We start from the raw sequence: 25,297 nt of genomic DNA, 5'->3' as shown, positions 1-25,297 counted from the left end.
TGCAGAGCTCACCAATTCTGAAGGGGAAGTCCCCGCTGTTCCAGATACTGAAGTCAAAAAGCAAGTGTTGATACATCTGCTGCAAAAGCTGCATGTTCTTTTCTACTGAAACTTGTTCTATCAGCAACTGCACAGCCATCAGTACATTCACATCCATTAAGTTGCTTGGCACCTTTCAAAATAACAGCAGCTGTTAGCATTCAATCTCCTAACAAACTTCATGTTTTTTCAAGCCAAATTTTGGGATTCTTTGTCTTCTACAACAATGTCTTCTTCTATTAAAGCAATACAATAAACAAAAACCCAGTGTAGTCTGAAGAATCATACAGAGTATCTATAACCAAAAAAGCAGAACATAAAAAAAAGACAAAACACCAGCTTCTCATGTCTCTCTGTTTTCAGAAACATGAGAAAGAAAAGTAGGTACTAAGGGGACCTTTGAAGACCCTCGCATCCTGGCCAAACTAAGAACTTTTCCAAGAAATCAGGACCTCATCCCTAACTTCCATTTCTAAAGGATGTTTCTCAAACATGGCTTCACCAAGGGGAAGTCGTGCTTGACCAGCCTCAGTGACTTTTATGAGGACATAACAAGATGGATGGATGATGGCAGAGCAGTGGACGTGATCTACCTTGACTTGAGGCATTTGACACAGTCTCCCACAGCATCCTCACAGCTGAATGGAGGGAGTGCGGGCTGGATGAGCGGGGAGTGAGGTGACTGTGAACTGGCTGAAGGGAAGAAGCCAGAGAGTCGTGGTCAATGGGGCAGAGTCCAGTTGAGGCCTGTATCCAGTGCAGTGCCTCAGGGGCAGTGCTGGGGCTGGTGTTATTCAATATATTCATCAATTATTTGGATGAGGGAATAGAGTGACTGTCAGCAAGTTTGCTGATGACACCAAGCTGGGAGCAGTGGCTGACACGCCAGAGGCTGTGCTGCCATCAGAGACCTGGACAGGCTGGAGAGTTGGGTGGGGAGAAATTTAATGATATATAACAAGGGAAAGTGTAGAGTCTTGAATCTGGGCAGGAACAACCCCAGGTTCCAGTATAATCCTGGGGACAGCAGGATGACCATGAGCCAGCACTGGGCCCTTGTGGCCAGGAAGGCCAATGGGACCTGGGGTGGGTTAGAAGGGGGTGGTCAGTAGGTCAGAGAGGTTCTCCTGCCCCTCTGCTCTGCCCTGGGGAGACCACATCTGGAATATTGTGTCCAGTTGTGGCCCCTCAGTTCCAGCAGGACAGGAAACTGCTGGAGAGAGTCCAGCGCAGCCACCAAGATGCTGCAGGGAGTGGAGCATCTCCCGTGTGAGGAAAGGCTGAGGGAGATGGGGCTCTGGAGCTGGACAAGAGGACACTGAGGGGTGACCTTATTCATGTTTACAAATATATAAAGGGTGAGTGTCATGAGGATGGAGCCAGGCTCCTCTCAGTGACAACCAATAGTAGGACAAGGGGTAATGAGTTCAAACTGGAACACAGGAGGTTCCACTTGAATTTGAGAAGAAACTTCTTCCTGGTGAGGGTAACAGAACACTGTTACCAGGATCCAACAGAACACTCCCAGGCTGCCCAGGGAGGCTGTGGAGTCTCCTACTCTGGAGACATTCCAGCCCGCCTGGACACCTTCCTGTGTAACCTCATCTGGGTGTTCCTGCTCCGGTGGGGAGATTAGACTGGATGAGCTTTCGAGGTCCCTTCCAATCCCTGACATTCTGTGATTCTGTGATTCAAACGTGCTCACCTTCTGTAACAAGGCTCCTAGGGTGGCAACTCCATGGGAGTGGATGAGATTTTCTTGATTGACATGGTGTCTCTGAATAAAGTGTTTTATCATCAAGATGAAAGTTGCAACAACATTCTCCTCCAGGCGAGCTTCTGCAAAACAGAACAGTAGCCAAAGCCTCATGGTTTATTTTTGGACCACTGCATAAAAGTAGAGGGGAAGAAGTAAAATCAAGAGTTTGTATTCCTCACTATTTCCTGAATGTTTCAACTCTTTTTCTGTTCATTCCCTAGCTGTAGGTTGTATTTACATTTTTCCAGGGCAGAGTCACAGACATTCCATGCTGCTCCAGAATAAAGTGACCCCAGTCACCCCAGTCCTGACTTCAGTTGCTTTATCCATCTGGCCGTAGGTTACAGACAAACTTCTCTTTCAGTTGCAACATTTTACGTATGCTGCAGTTATTCTCCCTCTGGAGTTGCAAAGTGACACTTTCTAGCCATTAGACAGACAGACAAAAATATTTTATTTACTTTACTTCATCATCTAATATTTGAAACAAAAAAATGTGTGTTTTCCTTGCAAGGTCTGATTTCCCAGTGGTTTCTGTTGAGATGAAAGTTCATTCTTAATATTAGGACAGCTTTAAAGAATCTATTCTTAAAGCTTTCTTTTCATTTTCTAGAAAATATAATACTAAAATCTGACAGCGTGTGGAAGAGGTAGGTGTCTGAGCGTTTTCCTAAGAACATAAAAGGTTGGCTAATGGCTAAACAGTACTGTGCTGATGCTGCTAAGTCTTTGTGTGGCTTTTGGACCCAGTGCTTGAGTTGTAGGAAAGCTCTTATTATTGATATTAGTAGGCTTTGCATCAAACATAATTTCTCAAAATAATCAGAACAAACGTTTCAGAACAGCAATTTTAAACCTGCACACTATTACACTAATGTAATAGTAAACTATGAAAAGAAAAAATATGCTATTAAACATAACTATATTTGAAATATGCTAGTAAGTTAATTTTACATAGTGCTGAACTCCTAGTATTCAGCATCCATGTCAGATACCCAGGAACAGAAAGAGCCTTTCAGCTTTGCATACTAAAAAAGCCAGCACACAATCAAACAGCTTTCTGTCACTCACAGAAAGACTCTTTAAATCAATCTGAAAAATCCTTTCAGTTCAGCTGTACTTGCCCACCTGACGCCTTTGTGGATGGCATCACCACCCAGTCTCCCTCTACAGGAGTAAGGAGTTCTGGAGGGAGAGTTTCCCCTTCAGGCTTCTCAGGTATCGGCGCACCAAGAAAACTGATCTGCTCCAGCAGTGGAAACAGCACGTTTATTCCACCAATACAGTTGATCATATCCTAAATCAAGAGAAAAAGGAGGGAAAACATCAGCAAAAATGAAACCCCCAAAACTATGTAAAAGAAATTTCCTCCAAATAAAAGGAACCTCAGGGTTTTCTCCTCAAGAGGGTGCTAAACCCCACCATGTTTGTTAATGAATGATTCTCCTAAAACCTGTATTCACAACATAGAGCTAGAGATACAAGCACTCCGCACCCACCCCTCTTCCCACTACTGAGCAAAGAGAACAAACTTCAGTCTTTTCAAACTGTATCACGGCAAAATCAACTAGCAAGAGTCTGAATTTTCTTAACATTAATCTCCATAAATCAGCATATGCACAGTGTAGGTCCAACAATATTTCCTCAGTAATGAGTTTGCTAGTAGAGTAGATTATTAATTTGTACATACATTTTTCCTTAAAGAAAAAAGAAAGTGGTATTCTAGTGACAAGTTTTCTACACTCAGACTTTGGATTTTATTTTTTCTTAAAGCTAAGAGCCCTTAATCGAAGATTCTGCCTATAAAACAAAAGTGGATGTATTCTACCTAAATTTAAAATAAATAAATCCTTATTTGTGTCACTGTTTCTGGATCAAACTCTGATGCTGCACATAACTTGATTTCCTCCTGCACAGAGCAAGCCTGACTGATTTTTACATTCATATGTGCTAGTGATCAGGGAACAAATAAGCAAACAGGTACATGGTGGTATTTATTAAGCTGGAGTGCGTTTCATGGTTTCCTCCTCTTCTCCATGAAGTAGCAAGTAGAGGCTATTTGCTGTTTTACACAGAAGACATCCAATGGACATATAATACCGTCAGTGGCATGAGACTATGAAATTAACTGCTTTATCAGAAGGACGTAAGGACCTTATGTGTTGGTTAAGAAAACAAAAATCAAGATATAGGACAGCTTTGCTATAACGGAGTGTTTGAGCAGGAAACTACAAGCAGGTTTAGCCAGAAAATGTTAATTCTTAAGCTCCCATACTAATATAACAGTATTGCTGTGATTACAACTGTTAGCAAAAGTTAAACAAAGATGATTTGCATAGCTTGTAAGAATCAGATATCCCAATGTATCCAATAGTAAGGAAAAAGTATTGGTCACTTAGTGTACAGCAGAGACAGAATAAGGTCCAACACTTCAGTGAATATTTGTTGTTTTCTCTGAAATGAGGCTTTTGGACTGTGCCAACCCAAAACCAAAAGTAAACAAGATAACTACATTAACTTCTCTCTTTAAAAAATGCTAGATTCTTGTACTATTTTAACTCCAGACCTTGTCATCTGTAATTCAATAATATTTTTTATATGTCTAACATAGCAGAAGTCCCAAGTGTTAACTTAACCCCACTAATCTTAATCTAATTCAGAGTTTAAGACTGTAAGAAAACCATGACAGAATTCCCTAGAGATGATGAAATGCTTTCAATATGCAACATGCATTGAATAGGTTATGAAGAATAGTCAGCTACCAATATAACTTAATGCATTACCTGTGACATTAAGAGCAGTAGGACTTGTAAGGTCTCAATAAGTGTAATACTACTCCAGCTACAGGATTAACCCATTCATGCCCATTACAAAAAACATGCTGTGTCTGCTAAGTGTCATTTGCAGTATGATAATAACTTCCAACATTCCAGAAGTTAGCTGAACATACACAACTTCCACTACGGATTTACATTGGGTTATGCTTCTTCAGTATGCATTTACCTTGATGTCCCAGTTTACTACTTTGTTTCCAGTTAGTCTTCCATGGAAAAGATTTGCAGACAGGTCAAGACAAATTTGGTTTCTGCAGGCCTGTTAAACAAATGAAGAGGCTGAAACATCATATATGTTATCTTAGATTTGACATTCACAATTGTACAAGACAATTCTGTTCTTTTGCCAGACAAGAGAAAAATCTTTTATCTCTGCTAAAGACTATAGCTTAAGCAAGCTCTTATTGCTCTTTATCTTCCCAAAATAAGCACAGTGTAAAGATGGTATGCTCACGTGTTCTACGAAACAGCAACAGCAAAAAAAATAAAGAGACCATCTAGAACATATTCTGAGATTACTGCACGTTGTGAAATCACAGAGAAGCTATGTATTATTTCATACCTTTGGTGTATAATGAAGAAGAACCTTACTGGGGAGATCTGCTACTTCAGCCTCTTGAGACTTCCATGGAGTTAAACAGTTTGGACCTATTAAAATATAAATATATATATACATCTAAAATGATACATCAAGTATATCTTTATAACATATATATTTAAGAATACCCTGGATATCAATGCAGTTCATTAATTCACAGATTTTATACTACTATGCTTCGTTGCAACACATCGGATATTCTAAACCATACCTAAACTATACAAAGGTTTTTTTTTTTTTACATTCAAACAGATCTAATATTTCTCTCTTTACAAATATCTACCTCGTATTTGTCACCAATCTCTGTCATCAAGCCCAAATGTTCAGAAAATTAGTAACCTTCAAGAGAGCTTTTGTTTAGTAATGCAAAATGTTTCCTTTAAATGATGGAAGTGTTTTCATGCTAATCTCTAACAACCCCAAGTCATCATGAAATTTAATACCTTAACACCTTGAACTACAAAACAGAGCTTATCAGAATGTTTCTTAAAAATAACCCCTTAATTATCAATTAATTCTTATGGAAAAATCCCCAAGCGTACGTCACCTGTAAGCAGCCTATCAAAACAAGGGCAATACTTTAAAGAGTCTCAATGGCAAACTCAAGTGTGGGCAAACAGTAGCAAAAATTAAGAACTTAAAAATGAAAATACTACCTCATGTTTATATTTTTGCAGGTCTGTGCATATGACAGATAGATGAGCTTATTGCAAACATAACACTTTAAATAAAAGTAATAAAATATTTATCATTCCATTTTAAGCTTATTTGTTATCAGGTGCTCTCACTCAGGCCAGCTCTGCAATTCTTCTGGATTGTAACTTCTTTATGTGTCTATGTAGAGCTAAGCTCCACGGGGTCTTCTCCATAACTCATCCCTTTTATTCCACAAAAACCAGTACAATCACCACTCACCTGCTAAATACAACGCTTTCACCTGAGGAGGCTGCAGTGCTTCATGAAAGATGATCACTGACCCAAGGTGGCCCTCCAAAGATGTTGGACATCCCCATTCACTGTCCTGAGTCCCTGCTGAGATCATCTTGGTGATGAGCTCTGGTTTTCCAAGCATCCCGCCCCAACTCCCAGCAGAGAGGATGCCCCCGAGCGACGTCCGATGGGGCAGCACAGGGGAGGAAAAAGGTGGATCTGGTATCTGAGATGGAGGAGGAGTAGTTGTTCTTTGGCCAGCAGAACCAATGCAGCAAGACGTGAAAGACTGGAAAGTCACACATGGAAGAAAGAAAACAAAACACATACTGTAAATCTAACCTCTTTTTTCTTTTTGCCACAGTCAACAAAGTAAATCTAACTAAATAAACCTTACCTGCCATGGTTTTAGCTACCTTGGTGTTTACAGTGCTTATTCTAAAGATGGGCCAAAATCCAGAGTTTTATCTTGCAATGGAAATTACATTTACACTCATTTTTTAAGTGTTATACTGATTTTGCTAAGATTATGTCCGATTTAAGTGTTCGGTCAACACATTTAACAAATACCAAATTGGAACTTAAAAAAGACAGAGAATATTCAGCGTTGTAGCCCAGGTTAAATGGTATTTGTTCCACAAAAAAGAATGGACAATGCTTATAAAGAAAACTAAACTGGACATATACTTTGCTGTTTTTTCTTTTTTTAGGCTAAATGAGGACACGTTCAGATGGTTAGATTAACTGTGTGTAAACTGCTTATCCAGCTAACAAAGCAGGCATGAGATTAGGCTATTAAGGGAACATACAGAAAATACAAGTAAAAAACCATTACTGTTGAAAACAACAGGGAATATTCCTCATTAAGTACGGTCACATGAATCCTGAGGGCAGATGTGTGGTTTGTTACGATTACCCATCATAAATTATGTCAGTATTCTCAGGTAACTATGTTGGGGAAAACCCCACAATCTAATCATGGTAATCTGTTATTTCATTTTTAAACTGAGATGACTAAACAAGCAACAATGAATGGTTATATTCCAAATTGATACTCTGGACACTGTCCAAAGTTGAACAGTAGTTTATTAGCAGTAGGCTAAGCTATCTTAAGCTCTTACACAATTTCCAAAATGAAAAAAGCCAACTATGTTCTCAGTGTTCCACGAGAGCACGTCGGGACAGGGCATGACTCAGAAGCTGAACTTACTTCATTTATGGCAGGGAATCGAAGTGGGGCAGAGACCTTCTGCTGCCCGTTGACGTAGATGTACACGAGGCTCTGACCAAAGGGCCTCTTGCCAGGCATGTGAACAATAGTTACGTTGTGCTGGTTAAGCAACATAAAGTAAGGAGGTCATTATTAAAAAGCAGTGAGATGACTGTATGGTACTATTCAACTTCAGCTCTGCTAATCTGGTGAGGAAATCACTTAAGAGAATAAATCCAAAACAACAACAAGATAAGACCACCTGTCAGCTGCTTCCATTTTAAAGTAGTTTACATGCAAACAGGTTTTTGAAGGGAGAGAGATACAGCTCTTTCACATTAGTGCTTAAGTATGGGAGTAGAAAAAGGCAAGGAAGAAACAAAGGAGCACATTTTATCAAATTACATAGCACCGCAGCCACCTATGCTTGTTATAATTTAATAAAAAAGAATTCTGCATGTTAAAAAGATCTCTAAGCACAATGCTGTCACCAGCTTATCAATAACAAATAGCTAATAACATAGCCATAACTTAGCTCAATCAATCACTAAACTACATGGAAATTGCTTGCATTATTAGATATTAGGTCTGTTCTTATGCAATGAATTATTTAAATACAATAAAATAGACCATTTGTAAAACAACCAAAAAAAAAAGGACTTTGACTTCTGAGCTATCAGCACTATCCTGAACAAAGAGGTTTTCAGTATCAAATCTTACCCAGAGAGAATCAAAAAAACAATGGTCAGGCAGCATCACTGTTGCATATTCCCTCTTTGTGCAAACTGCAACCACCAGTACCCCAGAGCATGTAATAAATGCTTCAAACCCCATGCCACTTCCTGTGAAAAAGCTAAAGAAAAAGACAACAAAACACACAATCAAGTACTTACTTCATCAACACTACTGGAAATCACCTAACAGTACATTCAGTAAGGAGCAAACCAACTTGAGTCGTTGTCACTGGTCCAATATCTACTACTTGACTGGCTCCTACTATTATTCCAGAAAAAACAAGACGAAGAAGTGCCTCATAGGAGGGACCCCAAGGCACAGGACATGCAGGCTAAAAGGTGATCCACAAAGCTCGCAGAGCAGCTTGTAGCATCCATCTTTTACTTGAGAACATAACCCTGGTCCCAACAAATAATGCTTCAGTTTGACCCACACAGCTCAAGCTGGTTCTGCTGCAAAGTCCTGCCCGCTGCAGACTCTGGAAGCTACAATATTGTAATAAACAGACTGGCCTGCAACCTCTGCTGTTTTCTATCAGCGAAATTGTGTCTGACAGCCCCTGGTAGAGCTGCCAATATTGAGAAACCTTCCAATTTTTAAGCACTTGAGTACGAAAAACTATATATACATTTTGAACAGCTATCAAAACCTGCTACACACCCTTAGGCATCAGTATTCCAAGCGGGTGCTTTAACTACTGCACTATCAAACATCTGCATCTATCAATAAAAACCACACATACACACACAGAGCACGTGAATATTACAGGCAACCTCAACAGATATAAGCTATCTTACAGTGAAACACTGTAAAACATACCAGCTAGATCAAATTTTAATTATTTAGATTTAGTTCTGTGTTTAGCATTTCAAGCTGAAACTGGAATATTTAAACATTTCCTTTTAAAATTATTATTCATTTCAATGCACTACTGTTCTAGATTCCCAAAACTAGAATGATGTCTTCAAAATTGTACATAAAATGACAGAAAAGCAGTCAGATATTGGTATAATAGCATCGCATGGAAATCCAATCACAGCTTTTTTACTTTGCAGGGCAATTCCACTGCAATTTTCTAGAACTACAGTCTACTTCAGAACTGCAGTGGGACTCTGCTACCCAAACACACAGGGCAGCCATGCAAATCCAAGGGGTCTCCACCTGCCTCTGTGGTTACTGATAAGCAGAAGTAACACTCTAAGACACAGGGGGTTTGAAAATACCAATTCTGTTACGACTAGAATTGCATTCTTCAACATTTCCCTTGAAACTGCTGTGCAGTAAAATGGACTGAAGGGAGCAAAAGACTCTTCAGCTGGTATTCTCCCCTTTTGCATTTTGTTTGCTGCTGAAGGCTAGTACCTAGAAAGAGAAATTACACTGAGAACCATCTGCGTCAGTGACTGCTACTTAAGCAAATGAGGGTGTCCTTTTGTTGCACTCTAATATAGGAAACGCACTTCATCACCTTTACAGGACACAATGGGAAGGCTGCTCTCTTTTGGAGTGTGGGTTTTTTAGCTCTTTTTTTTTTTCTGGTTGAGCTATGAACCTTAATACAATTTGGAGTTGAAACATTACAAACTGAGAAACTACAAGCTTGTTTCTGTAACACAGCCTTGCTCTGGTGACAGATGACACTGCTCCTTTTCACAAACCAAGCGCCACATATCGCATTCTATGAAGATAAACAGGAGTACCACATGTCATAGGGAACCATATGCCACAGGGAAGAGCTGACCCAGATTCGTGCTGTTCAAGCAGTTATAGTAACTATACCTATAGAGTTGCTTCCTCTTGCCACTTTTGCTGGTCATGCTGGGGTCCACCCGGTCCTGGTCAAGGCAGAGCCAAGCGTTGAAAGAAAACGCAGAGCCTGGCCACTTATGAATTGATGGAACAGCAATTCCGGCCATGCTGTGGTTCAGGTTGAAGTACTGCAAGGCACTGGCCATGCCCTGCTTCCGTGCCATCGCCAGAATGGCTCGCATGGTTGGAACAACGTACGGGTGAGCTTGTTTTGGTTCCTCAGTCCTCAGGAGCCGTATGAGTTGAAGCAGTTCTTCTGAGCCCATTGACTGGCTCCCCAAAGAGCCCAGAAGGGCAATCAAGTTCTCTGCGCAAGTACAATGGAGCGCTGAGTGGGAATTTAGCGTCTCAATGATCCGGATGACCATGTTCGCATTGACACACGTGGCGCGACTCTGTCTGTTAATACAGCAGATTAGCCTCAACCAATTTGAGATGAAAATCTGCAGGTCGTGTGATTCTAGTTCTGGAAGCCACTGGATAAGCAGCAATAAGGGCTGGACGTTACTAATGCCAAGCATCCCAACAGCCATGTGGTCACCTTCAACAGCCTGAAAACCAGCAGAGAACTCAGACATGAAATACAATAAAATAGAGCCAGAGGACGAAAGCTTGAAAATATGTAAGCATTTTAGCATTCAAAGCAAGCACGTCTCACCATATTCATGAGTTCTTCCAGCAATTCTCGTGAGGGCTGACCCAGTGACTTTAGTACCTCATATATGTGCGCATAACCAATCCTCTCCTTGAAGACCTCCTGAGGATAAAAATCCCAGTCTCACTAACAAATAAAACGGACACAAATTGCTCATCTACTGCAGCAGGTTCTAATTTAATACAATACTAGATACAAAATAATTAGAATGCAAGAAAGACGTTTACAGGCTAGCAGTCTCTTTTTGATCATGTCCACTTTGTGATGGCCAGCATGCCGCAGATGAGAAGGATCTCACTGCAGCATGCAGATAAACAAGTAAAAGATCAAAGTTATATTTTAATAATTACCTATAACATAATTCCTTTGCTATAAGCAAAATGTTAATTCTATCACAAAATACTAACAGCTTTATTTTTCTAATGCAAACTACACCATGAAATGATTACATTGAGAATTAGAAGTATTCAGACATTAATTTTTGAGTGAAAGGTTTTCCTAGACCAGCTTGATTAAAAACTACCCATTCTAAACACTTCAAAAATTAGAAAGTGTTCTAAGGAAGTTTTCCTAAAAGCTAATTCTACCCCACAGGTTCTTGGGGCAAGTAACCATGCAATTCCTTTACACAGGTTCCAACTGCCATTAACGCTCTGACCTTCTACTTCTGATAGAAAGATGGGTCAATGTCCAGCCTTTGGACACAAATAAAGGGATAAGGGATGTTAATCAGCTATTCCAATCTGGCAGGAACGTATGACCATAATCCGCACACCTTCATTAGCAAGGTTCATCAAGATACGGTGATAAAAACACTAACTGGGAACAAGATCAAGAAGCCTCCTGCAAGCAGACCTCTCATAGATACTGTTACCTTAGCAGCTGGAGACTTGTGCATGACTGCAGTGAGGGCTTGAATGGTTGACACTGCCAAGCGGTCCAGGTGGCCCTGAAACACCTGAAAGCAGCAGGTACAGAAGTTATATACAAATGCACAAAGAGAGTTCAGCTCCAAAATCTATACGGTGTCCTCCTGCCAGGAGGGAAACCAAGAGCTCGCTAACATGCTTCCAAAATCATCTTTCCAGCAGTCAAGATTTTATAAGCCCAAGGTCTACACAGAAGTACATAACAATAGACAACTAGGCACACACTTCGAGATGAGAGAGGCATTTACAACACACATCACTCTTCAAATATTCTTACGGACAAACAAGTTTTCCTCATGCGGCTAATGGACAACCTCAAGAGGGAGGGAGGAAAACAAACTAGGAAACCCCTTGCAGCATGTGTGTGTGTGTGCTGCTGGACAACCAGGCACCGCCAGCTCAAATAAAGCGTCGTCTTTTCCTTCCGAGTCCCTACACACCAGTGCAGCGCACACACAAATTAGAAGAGAGAAGGCACACCAGCACAGCAAGGGGGCTGCCTCACCCCTGCCCTCATCGCATTGACCACGATCTCTTTTTCCAATTTAACTTATCTTTTGAGGGTTTTTTCTATCATTCTTGTTCACATTGATATTTTCATGGTGGTTTTAAGGACAAAAATGTCAGAGCACTGTTTCACATCCATCAGTAAACCTAATTAGCCAAACTGGGCAAACAAAATCTGTTTCATCATCTCTGAAATATATGCGTATCAGACATATTTTGAAAACGAAGTATCAAGAATTGAAGATCGTGTTAGATGTGAAGAAACATTTACATGTGGCTAGAGTGTCACCCTGCGTTTCTAAAAAAGCCAAAGCTATTCGTTAGAATCACAGTTTGTAGATTACTATACCTTGTATTTAGCATTTCTTTACATTTTTAATTAGAACAAATCATTCTACTATAAAATTAATACAACAACAATTTGCACTTGAAACTTTCCACGATATTTGGGGAAAATTAAAGCAACAGGCTATTCCTACCTCCCTGATTCAGCCTGTCCATTGTTCTGTGAACATCTGTTCTTGATGACAAGCAAAGAATCAGGACATCAAATACAACCATTGAGATTCACAAACAAGGCCCCAGAATCCAAACCACCACAGTGCTGAGACAAAGAAGCAAAAAAAGAGGAAAGGGAGGGGGAAAAAAATCACCACCAGGTTGATAGAATTCATTTGGATTCCATTTATGTACTTCACCTTTTCCTTAATAAAAGCATAAGTGAGGCTCAAGCTATTGCAAATATCTGCAATTTGAAGCAGATGAACAAAACTGAGGTTGATTTCAATCTGTTATTCAGAAGAATTATTTTCCAGAGACAGGAAATACTGATGCATGCAGCAACACAAGTTCATCTTGCTGCAGAAGGCTTAAAGAAGATGGTTAAGGTGAAGCACAAGAATCAGTTCTCCTGTGATTGTATCTTGAGTTCAACTGGAGCAAAAGACAGGTTAGGTAGGTACCTGGTCCTCATTCATTTCTGTCAGTAATTTGTTGGCAAGGTCTTTCTCACTCTTGTCTGCCACTTTATTGTTAGCATTTAAAAACAGCTGGTAGAAACAGAGACAAAAATAATGCATATAATTGCATTAAACAGTTACCCGCAGCCAAACCTGTGGAGGCTGCCTTGGACTTGTATTTCACATACACACCGAAAAGAAGAATTCTCACACCGGTGAGACACAATCCTCCATTAATCTGTATTTTCGCTGAATAGTTAAAAAAAAGGAACAATACTTCTTTTTCCTCATACATTTTGTTCCATTATGTGCTAGACAGTCTCTCTGACGAGGAACAACCTGAGAAATCAACTTCCATAAATCACAAGAAACAGAAGAACAACACTCAAGATACTACTTGGACTTACATAGGTGTGAAAGCACATAGTTAGAAACACAAGTCATTTTGAAAGGTACTTCACGGTCAAGGGCACCTAATATGGCAGAATAACAATAACATGCCTCAGAGGATTATAACATTAACAATCAGAAATAAGAACAAAGGGAAGCAGACACAGACATATGAAAAAAAAATTCACATGGGTTACTTCAATTCTGATAACACATGTAAAATGGACGCATAAACTTGTATTACAATGCCCAGATGGTTTTAATTCTTCTATTTTAAAGCTGTTCAGAAAAGAATATTTTTTTTAACCAGCCATATTGCTAGAGGTCATTGTGCTTTGATCAAAGTTCGACCTTTAAGAGAGTTTAGGCGATGAGAAAAGATTCAGGCCCAACAAAGCAGCTTATTGAATGACCCTCAGTATATGATAAGCACCTCCTGGTACCTCCAAAGTACCGTCCCTCTTTTGGATGTTGCAGGAAAAAGCAACATTCAGATCATCAAAACTTAACCGAGCAGTTTCAAAAGGCTGTTGTGCAGATCTCTAACCCTAGAGCATAATTAAGGGAATACAGTTTGCTCATAAGCCTTAAAAACAGCAAATATGAAAGAGAAAAAAGATGCAAAGAACTAGGAAGTATGACTACAAGTATGGCCCCAAATACCCCAAGTTCTCTGGGATTTCTATAGCAGATATAGCGGTATGGATTTTCGTCACCCCTTCCTTTCCATGGAAGTTTCTTGCACGTCACATTTGCTGCAGATCCATCAGCTTCCTGAGATCCAGATCCATATCTGGACTCTTCTTGCTGACTGTGGAGCTGCAGAACTGCACTTTACACTGCTTGCTGGTGAATCCAGTAGCAAAAGTTTCATAGGTAAAGAAAAAGATCTAGAAAGAGGGTATCTACTCCCAGCTAATAAGGAGAAATCCTAATTGCACAGCTAAATTCATCTTCCCTATTTGGCTTTGAAAAAGAATGCAGATACAAGTATATTGGAAAAGACACACGACTTCCCAGCCTTCACCCTCTCCACACTTCTCATCTTTGGGGATATTTTGACTGTAAAAGGTTAAAAAAACCCACTATGTAGCAAACTGGCAGCACTGATGTCCAATCACAGTAATATGTGAAACTATCACCGGAAAAACCCTTAGAAGAGTGTACATAGGCAGAATAAAAATAAAGGAGCAAGCTGCAAAGATAGCGTAGCTGTTCCTGCTTTCTTAAATTCCACAACTTGTTCATATGAGAGCAGGAACAGAGTCTCCATAAATAGGTAAACATCGCACTGCTTGATAATTTAGGAAGAAACTAAAAAATACATTTCTTATGGAGTACAAGGTCAGTACAAAAATAGGCACAGACTTCTAAACAGAGGAGAATGGAAAGGTCAAGCAATGTATTTTCACGAGAAGATTAAAAACCACATACAGTATTCAAAACACTTCAAGTCAGTTGGCATTCTGCCACTGATTATAACTACAGCTAAAACATAATCCAAGCACATTTATTTCTAATATATCACTGCACTATGTTCTAATCCAAAAATCTAAATGGATTTGAATCAAATTGCATACTGTAGCTACCATTAAATTATCTAGCATTAGAAGAGCTCAAAAGAGCTATGTGACCAACATATCACAAAAAGAGAAATCAAATATTCCACAGAGTTACATCACAGCTACGTCCTTTGGCACAGGGAAAAATGACATCTATGAAGCCATGAAGCAATTACTGGAAGACACTATAGCTTGCATATTATAATATGACCATCTGGGACTGAGATGAAAACACAACATCTATGTAAACACTAATCCTACGGAGAAGAACAATTGAAGAACATTTGTAACAGCTTGAGCTCATGTTTTATGTCAGCTACACAAGACCCAAATATTTTGAAATGCTTAAAGGCACATTGGCAAGGTCTTTTTTTAAAAATAGAACAATATCCCTCTGAAATTAGAATTCACACCTCCACCTGGCAGCACCTGGGACTCCCTAGCAATCCAGTGACAGAACGTTAAAACCAAAACCAACCAAACAAAACCACACACACAAAATAACCCTCATAACAACAACAATAACGACAAAAAGATTTTAAAGTAACTTGGATCTTTCAGAACTTTCATGGCACTAGTGGCACTAATTGATCCAAAGTTTTACTTCCAGTATGTAGACACTATAAAATTGCATCTAATTCAGACAGAAGACACAAAGGTAATGAATATATCTGCAATACCAGAGGAGAGATTTTGTTAAAAATTTGCTGATAAGGGAAAATTTACCTTGCAGTTCTGCAACAGTCGAATGAGATGCTCAAAGCAGTTACTGTTAAGGAAAATCGCCTGCAGAACAGGCCTATCTGTGCAGTCTAACATGGCTGTGATGGTATCTATAAAATTAAAATAGAACTGGCATCAAAGACAAAACACTTCCCAAATCCATCAAGCATTTTTTCTGCACGTTACATAATAAATATGAAGAAAAAAAAATGTATAACGAACTGTGCTGTGAATTCTTTGATAAAGAATTATGTGTATTTGAAGCACAGAGTGCTAGACCTAAAGCTAAATGTTTTGATGCTGTAAAAATTATCACGTTACCTACTATACCTAGAGAAAAATTGAGCTGCCAAATATCTTGGATTGCTTTGGGGCTCTGTTTAGAGTTACCGCCATTTGTGAGTACATAAGCAGCAGGTCTTTTATTTAAAACACAAATGCTCGCTTTCTCATCAAGCCATTACTGTGCATTCTACAGCAGCCTTATATATTGTAAGCATTCTTCATTGCCTTGGTACTATTCCTCAGTTTTCTTGGAAGTTTGTGAAAAGAAATACCTTTATTTCTATTACCCATTGGGAACAAAGTGGAAAAAATCCAAATCCTTATCCAATGACTTAAACCCAAGTGTTTCAGACCATCACCTTTGGCCAATGTTTACAACAATGCCATTTAAAGGCGAACAATCACAAAACAGCCACCACATGGGCCTTTCAGTACAGACCCATCTTATTCTGCCATTACTAAGGTGCTGATCAGTAATAGCTATTGCCTGGCAAAAGTTGTTGGTTTTTTGGGTTGTTTTGCTGTTTTTAAAATTGAGATGGGCAGTCTGTGAACCTTGATGCTCTGGTTAAATGGCAGCAATTCAATATGGTTTCTTGTGTTGTTTTTTGTAGTGAATGATTAAATAAGAATAGATCTGAAGTAATGTCAATGACGACATATGCAAAATATTTCAATTGCTTCTCCAAGTCAATGTTTTTAGTGGAACATTCAGTCATACTACTATCACGGTTCAATCATTGCTTGTTTCAGAGTTATCAAGAGATGTTTAAAGGAACTGCACAATTGAGTACTTACTCAGCATTTGGATCTGCAGTGCTATGAACCTGCTTTCCCACTGCCTGCATCGCCTGGGATTAGGTAAAGCTGAATGGTCTGAATTAAGCAACTTGAAATAGTTCTCCAATATTGTGCTTGTCTCCACTTGCCGCTGGTCAGAACTGCTGGTCAGGAGGATATGGACAACTTCTGTCAGGCACTGCAGAGTCAGCTCTGCCTTCCTGCTCACCTCCTCGGGGCTCCTGTCATCCCAGCTGTCACAGTCGGCCAGAACACGCATCAACACCTCCATGGTGGCAGGAGATACTGCTTGAAGAGCGTTCCTCTGAAACCCACAGGTAAAAACAATAAAGGAAGAAATACAATCAAACCAGCAGTTTCAATCTGAGTTATCCAAATCATGGAACATCTGGGATATTGTGTCCAGTTGTGGCCCCTCAGTTCCAGCAGGACAGGGAACTGCTGGAGAGAGTCCAGCGCAGCCACCAAGATGCTGCAGGGAGTGGAGCATCTCCCGTGTGAGGAAAGGCTGAGGGAGCTGGGGCTCTGGAGCTGGACAAGAGGAGACTGAGGCGGGACTCATTCATGGGCATCAATATGGAAAGGGGGAGTGTCAGGGGGATGGAGCCAGGCTCTTCTGGTGACAACCAGTGACAGGACAAGGGGCAATGGGTAGAAACTGGAACACAAGAGGTTCCACTTAAAGATGAGAAGAAACTTGTTCCCGGTGAGGGTGGCAGAGCCTGGCCCAGGCTGCCCAGGGGGGTTGTGGAGTCTCCTTCTGTGCAGACATTCCAACCCGCCTGGACACCTTCCTGTGTAACCTCATCTGGGTGTTCCTGCTCCATGGGGGGATTGCACTGGATGAGCTTTCCAGGGCCCTTCAACCCCTGACATTCTGTGAACATGCATTATGTCTCTTAATGCCCTGTAATTGTTAACTAAATAGGAAACATTCTACTTGGATTATATTGATGGCTACAGATGAAATGCACCCCATCTTGTTCACTTAACTATGCTTCCTTTTTCAATGAGAATGCTTATAGGGAAAAGGAAGTACAATTTAAATGCATGTTATAAAATTCTAATAAGGTAGCCTTGATAAACTGCTAATTCTAGGTAAATCTTCGCTTGAATTTTCATTTTACATCAAGAGATTAATAATACTTCAAAATTTTTGAAAAGAACATAATAATTGGTAAACATTTCTCTGTGTCCCGAGTGCATTTCCCTCACTTCTCTTCCTGGCCTGCACAGGGTCAGGGCCAACTCAAATCTGGGGCAGGAGCCCAGCCTCACAGAACCTTTAAGAAGCCTCAGCAGGGACTCCCGGCCTTCTCTAGGGAGCTGGATTCAAACTGCGGCTCTCAGCCTTTTACCTGCCCGCGCTGCACTGCAGCCAGAGAAACATGCTCTTTGCTTCCCGTTTTTCCAAAGATTTTCAACAGCTTCCAAGCTCTAAAGGCCCTGTGGCTCTTTCTGGAACAGCTTACTTCCAGCATGTGCTGATTCCAAATGTGCACCTTTGCAGGTGGAGACTCCTAATCTAGTTACCCACGTTTTTCTTCATGATACAAAAATATTACAGTAAGTTCATATGAATGTGTAGTTACTGTAGACAGCAAATGGCTACGGTTATTTGAAAGCAGGACCTAGCTTTTAGCATTTAGATACTACTGCACAGAATGTCCCCAAACTTCGTAAGACAAATTCATAGTCAATAACAAATTCTTCTCATTTATGGGTAATAGGGTATTTATAAACCTTAAACAATGAACAGGCATCTGGAGGCTTCAGCAGCTGAAAAGATTTCAGAACATCCTTACCTGACCACCAGCCACAATAGCTCCAAAGAGCTGAGCTGGGCTGGGCTCCTGGCACAGAGGGAGCTCATGGAAGCGGCAGCGCTGCAGAGAGACACCTCTGCCCAGGAGCAGCTCCTCTGCACATGCAGCAGGGAGGGGAGAGGAGCCAGGCAGAGAGAGGTTAAAGGCAATGTAGGGTGGTAGGTTGCTGAGGGCTCACTGAGAGAAATTTCTTCACGATTCTAACATAGTAAGTCTCTGGCTGCAGGAAAATGCAGATGTGGTTACTGGAGGGATCTCCTAAAGCTGGTGCATCCCCCAGTTTACAGGATCTGTCAGGTTCTCTCACAGTATTTCTGTTGAAGAGAAGAACGTGCTCCAGAGCAGGGCTTCCCTGCTGCCCTCTCACAGGGACAGGCATGATGGCATCTTCTGCTGAGGGTGATTGCAAGGTGAGCACCCAGGGGTGCCCAGGGCTGTGCTGCAGAGCAGGGTCCCTGCACCCCAGGGCTGTGCCGGGACAGGGACTCTGCCGCCTTCCAGGGTCAGCACTCAGCCTGCCCAGGGAGATCCCCACAGTGCTGTGGGGAGAAGCTCACACTTCCAGCTCAGGTGCAGAATATTTGCAACAGGAGGTTTCAAGGAGAAGATTAAGACAAGGAGTACTATAAAGATTAGGAACTTCCCTGAGTCTGTGTTTTCAGACTCCTACTCCTGGGGAATGGGTGGTGAGAAATAGAAAGGGAGCTCTTAATTTTAAACAAATGCTTAAGACTCATCAACTGCAACTGAGTGGTCAGCAGGTCTTTCAAGGGAACCCTGACATGCCTTCAGCCTCTCCTCTGCCTATGCAGAACCAGCATCAACTTTGCTGCACCTGTTATGCTTAAGCTGACCCATCCAGTTTTCAGGCCTGCAAACAGGAAGATGCTGCCAGGCAGTGCCCTGCAAACAGGCAGATTTCTGTAGGGCCAGGGTGAGTGCCAAGAGGTTGGGATGGGGTCAGCGAGCACTGAGAGGGAAAAGACATGGTACAGGGAAACATCCCCCAGGAGGAAAATCTCCAGGAATCAGGGATGTGATCTGGGAAGGAGAAGAAACCAAAACCAGAAATGTTGTTGCATGGAAAACACAGAAAACTCCATATGGGCAACAAAGATGATTAAGGGAGTGGAGCATTTCCCTTCTGAAGAAAGGCTGAGGGAGCTGTGTCTCTTTAGTTTGGAGAAGAGGAGACTGAGAGGTGACCTTATTAATGCTTATAAATGTATAAAGGGTGAGTGCCACGAGGATGGAGCCAGGCTCTTCTCGGTGGCAAACAATGATAGGACAAGGGGTAATGGGATCAAGCTGCAACACAAGAGGTTCCACTTAAATTTGAGAAAAAACTTCTTCTCAGTGAGGGTGACAGAGCACTGGAACAGGCTGCCCAGGAGGGTTGTGGAGTCTCCTTCCCTGCAGACATTCAAAACCCGCCTGGACATGTTCCTGTGCGACCTCACCTGGGCGTTCCTGCTCCAGCAGGGGGATTGGACTGGATGATCTTTTGAGGTCCCTTCCAATCCCAAACATACTGTGATACTGTGATATGCTCCCCTGCAGTGCAGATCCTGCCTCTGAGCAGCCCCCTCGCCCCCTCTCCCCCCCAGTAAAGCCTCTGCCCTCAGGGCCGGGGGCTCCAAGGCACGAACCAGCTCCTGTGCAGCCAGAGCTCCAGTTCCTCTGCAGAGCACAGGGGCTGAGAGCAGCTGCCCAGCAAGGTTGGTGTCTGGGAGGTGGATGCACAGATGGGGAAGGGTGATGCTGTCTGAATGCCCGGCTGCCTCTGCCCTGGCCTCTCGCACACCCACCCTCACTGCATTTTCCTTCTTGTTCCACTGCTCTGTGTTCTGTTGCTGTGATCCTGTTCTTGCTGTCAGGCTCTCTGGGGATGGCAGTTTCAGCTGCAGAGTCACAGTCTGATCTTGTGGGTCCTTTCCTGCAGGTGTGTCCATGGGAACATGTGTCCCAGCTTTCCTCTGATCTATGGGTCTGTGAGCAATGCAGTCTCTGGGGCTGGGAAATGGGCTGAGTCTCCCTTAATCAAATGTCGTTATTAGAACACTTGGCTCTGTCCTTGAAGTTTCCTTCCAAGCCGTGAGCTTCCCTCCAGGATGCAAACCTGTCCTACAGCATCTTCGTGTCATCTGAAACCCCCATGGAGAAGCACCGAGATGCTACGACAGAGAAAATGCTGTTGGGTTTGTGAGATGAGCCATGTGTGTCGTGGGCTATACGTAGGATACTGAGATATTAGGAAAGGGTGAGGCTTGTTATGGTCTGAGGTGGATTCCTCTGCTCTCAGCAGTGCCTGGTGGCTTTTCAGGGTAACATGGGAGTGTGATCAGCCTCCATCTCAGAAAGGTGCCAGCCCAGGGCAGCTGGAGCAAGACAGGGGGACAGACCAGCTCCCCTCATTCTGCACTAGGTCACAGATCATGCTCCTGCCTCTCAGGACCTGCTCTGTTCTCCCCGAGTGCAGCAGAAATGCTGAGTGTTTCTGACATCCAATACTATACAGGTATTTTTTTTTCTTTTTCTGTGCTACAGTAGAGTTTTTTCTTCTCACTGTCATGTCCTGCGACTGCTACGTTGCCATCTGCAAACCCCTGCACTACGGGACCCTCCTGGGCAGCAGAGCTTGTGTCCACATGGCAGCAGTTGCCTGGGCCAGTGGGTTTCTCAATGCTGTGCTGCACACGGCCAATACATTTTCACTGCCACTGTGCAAGGGCAATGCTGTGGACCAGTTCTTCTGTGAAATCCCCTCAGTCCTTAAGCTCTCCTGCTCACATTCTTGCTTCAGAGAAGTTTGACTTAGTGTGTTTAGTTTTTTTCCTAGAATTTGGATTTGTTGTGTTCATTGTGGTGTCCTATGTGCAGATCTTCAGGGCTGTGCTGAGGATCCCCTCTGAGCAGGGGTGGCACAAAGCCTTTTCCACCTGCCTCCCTCACCTGGCTGTGGTCTTTGTGTTCACCAGCACTGCTGTGTTTGCCTACCTGAAGCCCTTCTTCTTCTCCTCCCCATCCCTGGACCTGGTGGTGACACTTCTGTACTCAGTAGTTCCTCCAGCAGTGAACCTCCTAATCTACAGCATGAGGAACCAGGAGCTCAAGGATGCCCTGTGGAAAGTGATGACTGGATCTTTTTTCTGAAGCTTTAAACTGTTCATCATCTTCTGCATAACAGTTGTAGTGTAAATCATTGCAGACCCAGCCTTTTTTTGTTGTAGTAGTTTTTGTTCTTTTAATTGTAATAATGTTATCATCCCATTTGTTACTCACTTTCCGCTTTTATTTTCTGACTGAATGGCTGCAGAAATGAGGAGAGGTGCTCTCTGTGTATTGAAATAAGTTCAAGATTTTTTTTTTTTAATGCTATGATGCTTCCTCTAAGGTTTTGTTTTAGGTTTTTTTTTTTTTTTACAGCCACAGTTCCTGTGTGCATGAGAGAAGGGGAAAAGAGTCCAGCATGTCAGCACTGCCAAGGAGCACCAATGCTTGGTCTTAAGGGCTATTCTCTTTCCACTCCCACACTCTCCTTCTAATCCCTTGTATTGGTGTAAGACCTGAGTGCTCTGGCAGCTTGGTCAATGTCCTCCTGCGTGTCAGCCCTGTGACTGCAGGCAGGGACAGGCAATGGGCACTTGTGTGACAGAGCTGGCCTCCAGAACAGAATTTCCATAGAGACAGCTGATCTCCTCAGTGCAGTGCCTGAAGGTTTAGGTCTTCTGCCAAAGTTTTCCTCAAGAACATGCCAAATAAATTGACCCACAGATATAAATACCAGTGAAGATCTAATAGTGTGAGTATGCAGGGTTGGGACACACAGCAGTGTCCTCTCACTGCCAGGCCTCCTGCCAGAGACCTGAAGGACCAGCAGAGCAGGGTCTGGTTTGTGCCCCTGTGTGTTGGGCACCCTGTGGAAGCTGCCCCAGGACAATCTTAAAATCATAGAATGTCCTGAGCTGGAAGGACCCACAAAGATCATCGAGTTCAACTCCTGTCCCTGCACAGGACACCCCACAGTTCACACCATGTGTCTGAGGACGTTGTCCAGCCTCTTGAACACTGTCAGGTTAGGGCCGTGACACCTCCCTGGGGAGACTGTTCAGTGTCCAGCACCCTCTGGGTGAAGAACCTTTTCCTCACGTCCAACCTAAACCTTCCTGGCACATCTTCCTGCCATTCCTTCAGGTCCAATCATTAGCCGCCAGAGAAAATAGCTCAGTGCCTGCCCTTCCTCCTCCCCTTTGAGGAAGAGGTAGCCGCCAGTTTCCTCTTCTTCAGGCTGAACATTTCAGCCGCTTCCCTCCAAACCCTTCACCAACTTCATGGCCCTCTTTTGTAGTAGCTTAATATCCTTTTTATCCTGTGGTGCCCAGAACTGCACACAGTGCTCCAGGTGAGGCCACACCAGTGCAGAGTGGAGCAGGACAATCCCCTCCTTGGCAGCCATCAGTGCTTTGCTTCCCTCTTGGCTGCCTGGGCACACTGGTGGCTCATGTCCAACTTGCCGTCCACCAGAGCCCCCAGATCCCTCTCCATGGAGCTGCTCTCCAGCATCTTGTCCCCCAGTCTGTATGTACAGCCAGGGTTGCCATGTCCCAGGTGCAAAATCCGGCACTTGCCCTTGTTGAATTTCATGCAGTTGGTGATTGCCCAGTTCTCCAATTTGTTCAGATCCCTCTGCAGGGCCTCTCTGCCCTCCAGAGTGTTGACAGCTTCCCCCAGTTTTGTGTCATTTATGAACTTACTTAGTATTCCCACAAGTCATGAGTCTAAGCCATTTATAAAGACATTGAAGAGTGCTGGCCCTGGGATGGATCCCTGCAGAACCCGCTAGTAACTGGTCATCAGTCCGACATGACCCCATTTACTAGAATCCTTTGAGCCCGGCCCGTCAGCCAATTGCACACCTGCTGTATTGTGTGTTTACTCAGCTGTGTGCTGGACACCTTGTCCAGGAGGAGACTGTGAGAGACACTATCAAAGGCTTTGCTGAAATCCCAAAAGATCACATTGACAGGTTTCCCTTGGTCAACTAGATGGGTAACCTTGTCATAGAAAGAAATTAAGTTGGTCAAGCATTACTTTCCCTTCATAAACCTGTGCTGATCGGGACCAATGACTGTGGTGTTGTTCAGGTGTTTTTCAGTAACTCCCAGAACAATCTTCTCCATAATTTGTGAGGAACAGAAGTGAGGCTGACAGGTCTATAGTTGCCGCAGTCATCCCTGTTGCCCTTCTTGTAGATCAGGACAATGTTTGTCAGCTTTCAGTCAACTGGGACCTCTCCAGATTCCCAGGAGCATTGAAAAATCACAGAGAGAGCTCTCGCTATGATGTCAGCCAGCTCTTCAGGCAACCTTGGATGAATCCCATCAGTCCCCATCGATTTGTAGGGATCTAACTGGAGTAGCAAATCCCATACAAGTTTCAGATTGATTGGGAGTTTATCATTCTCTCAGACATGGTTTTGTAGCCCAGAGTTATGTGGGCCCCCAAGCCCACCTTTGGTATTGAAGGCTGAGGCAAAGGAAACATTAAATGTCTCAGCTTTGTCTATCTCCTTGTTAATATGGTGAACATACTCATCAAGTAATGGGCCAATGTTACTTCTAGTTTGCTTTTCACCTTTAGCATATATTAAAATGCCTTTTTTATTGTCCTTCACAGTACTGGCCAGCTTCAATTCTAATTGAGCTTTGGCAGCACACATTTCCTCCCTGCAGTGGTGAGCAGCATCTCTGTAGTCCTCCCACATTGTGTGACCTTGCTTCCACTGACCATGTAATTTATTTTTTCGCTGTATTTCCAGAAGATCCCTGCTCAATCAGGCTGGCTTTTTGCCTTGCCTGACATATTTTCGGCATTTTGGAATTGCCTGGTCCTGTGCTCTTAGCAGGCAGTACTTAAAAAGTGACCAACACTGATGGACCCCAACACCTTCAAAAGCTTCTTCCCAGGGAATCTTACTACGTAGTTTTCTGAGCAGCCTGAAGTCTGCTCTCCTCATATCTACTGTTAAGGTCTTGCTGGCAGTTTTCCTCTCGTTAGCAAAGATTTTGAACCTGGCTGCTCCGTGGTCGCTGCGGCCAAGGGAGCCACCAGTCGCCACTGATGTTTCCTGGTCGGTTCCCTTAGTACCTGCACCAAGAAGTTATTATCCAGATGCTTTAGGAATCTTCTGGACCTGTTGGTGCCAGCTGTGTGATATTCCCAGTTGACATCTGGCAAGCTGAAGTCCCCCATAAGGATAAGGGCAGATGACTCAGAGGCTTCACTTAGTTCCTTAAAGAATAAGTCATTAGTGTCACCATCCTGGCTGGGTGGCCTTTAGTGACACCCATGACAGCATGCGCTTTATTTGTCTGACCCTCAGTCCTTACCCAGAAGCTCTCAACTTTGCCATCACCAACTGCCAGCTCCATGCGCTCCAGCCTCTCAGCTACATGCGGTGTTGCCCCCCACCTCTCCTGCCCTGCCTATCTCTTCTGAATAGCCTGTAGCATCCATCATGGTGCACCGATCACAGGATTCATACCACTAGGTTTCATTAATGCCAATTATATCATATCCCTGGGACCGGGTCGAAGCTTCTAGTTCATCTTACTTGTTCCTCATGCTGCAGACGTTAGTGTAGAAACACTTCAAGTGTGGTTGGTTGTGCCCTTCACCCCATGGCGCAGTCTCTGCTCCCTTCAGAAGGGAGTCACCTGTGACAGTTACCCTTCTTTTTCTCTTTA

General features: G+C 42.8%; 1 protein-coding gene and 1 pseudogene across 2 annotated transcripts in view; both read right to left on the bottom strand.

Annotated features, from left to right (window-relative positions):
• Positions 1-24,982, bottom strand: part of LOC308041678 (neurobeachin-like protein 1) — a gene marked incomplete at its 5' end in the record, with an annotated part of 58,659 nt that extends 33,677 nt beyond the window's left edge. The window contains 16 exons of the mRNA XM_080346586.1: positions 13-172; positions 1,745-1,878; positions 2,927-3,095; positions 4,802-4,891; positions 5,195-5,280; positions 6,146-6,449; positions 7,371-7,490; positions 8,091-8,223; positions 9,885-10,465; positions 10,573-10,671; positions 11,444-11,527; positions 12,968-13,054; positions 15,643-15,749; positions 16,723-17,029; positions 18,531-18,578; positions 24,941-24,982. Coding sequence (XP_080202712.1) covers positions 13-172; positions 1,745-1,878; positions 2,927-3,095; positions 4,802-4,891; positions 5,195-5,280; positions 6,146-6,449; positions 7,371-7,490; positions 8,091-8,223; positions 9,885-10,465; positions 10,573-10,671; positions 11,444-11,527; positions 12,968-13,054; positions 15,643-15,749; positions 16,723-17,029; positions 18,531-18,578; positions 24,941-24,982 — 2,551 coding nt within the window. The remainder of the gene's footprint in view (positions 1-12; positions 173-1,744; positions 1,879-2,926; positions 3,096-4,801; positions 4,892-5,194; positions 5,281-6,145; positions 6,450-7,370; positions 7,491-8,090; positions 8,224-9,884; positions 10,466-10,572; positions 10,672-11,443; positions 11,528-12,967; positions 13,055-15,642; positions 15,750-16,722; positions 17,030-18,530; positions 18,579-24,940) is intronic.
• Positions 1-25,297, bottom strand: part of LOC308041719 (cytochrome P450 20A1-like) — a 136,367-nt pseudogene that overhangs the window by 58,685 nt on the left and 52,385 nt on the right. The window lies entirely within an intron of this gene.

This window comes from Nesoenas mayeri, assembly GCF_963082525.1.
Source record: "Nesoenas mayeri genome assembly, chromosome: 6".
NCBI classification, from domain to species: domain Eukaryota; kingdom Metazoa; phylum Chordata; class Aves; order Columbiformes; family Columbidae; genus Nesoenas; species Nesoenas mayeri.
The sequence above is the reverse complement of the archived record's forward strand: the minus strand, read 5'-3'. Positions and strand labels throughout refer to the sequence as shown.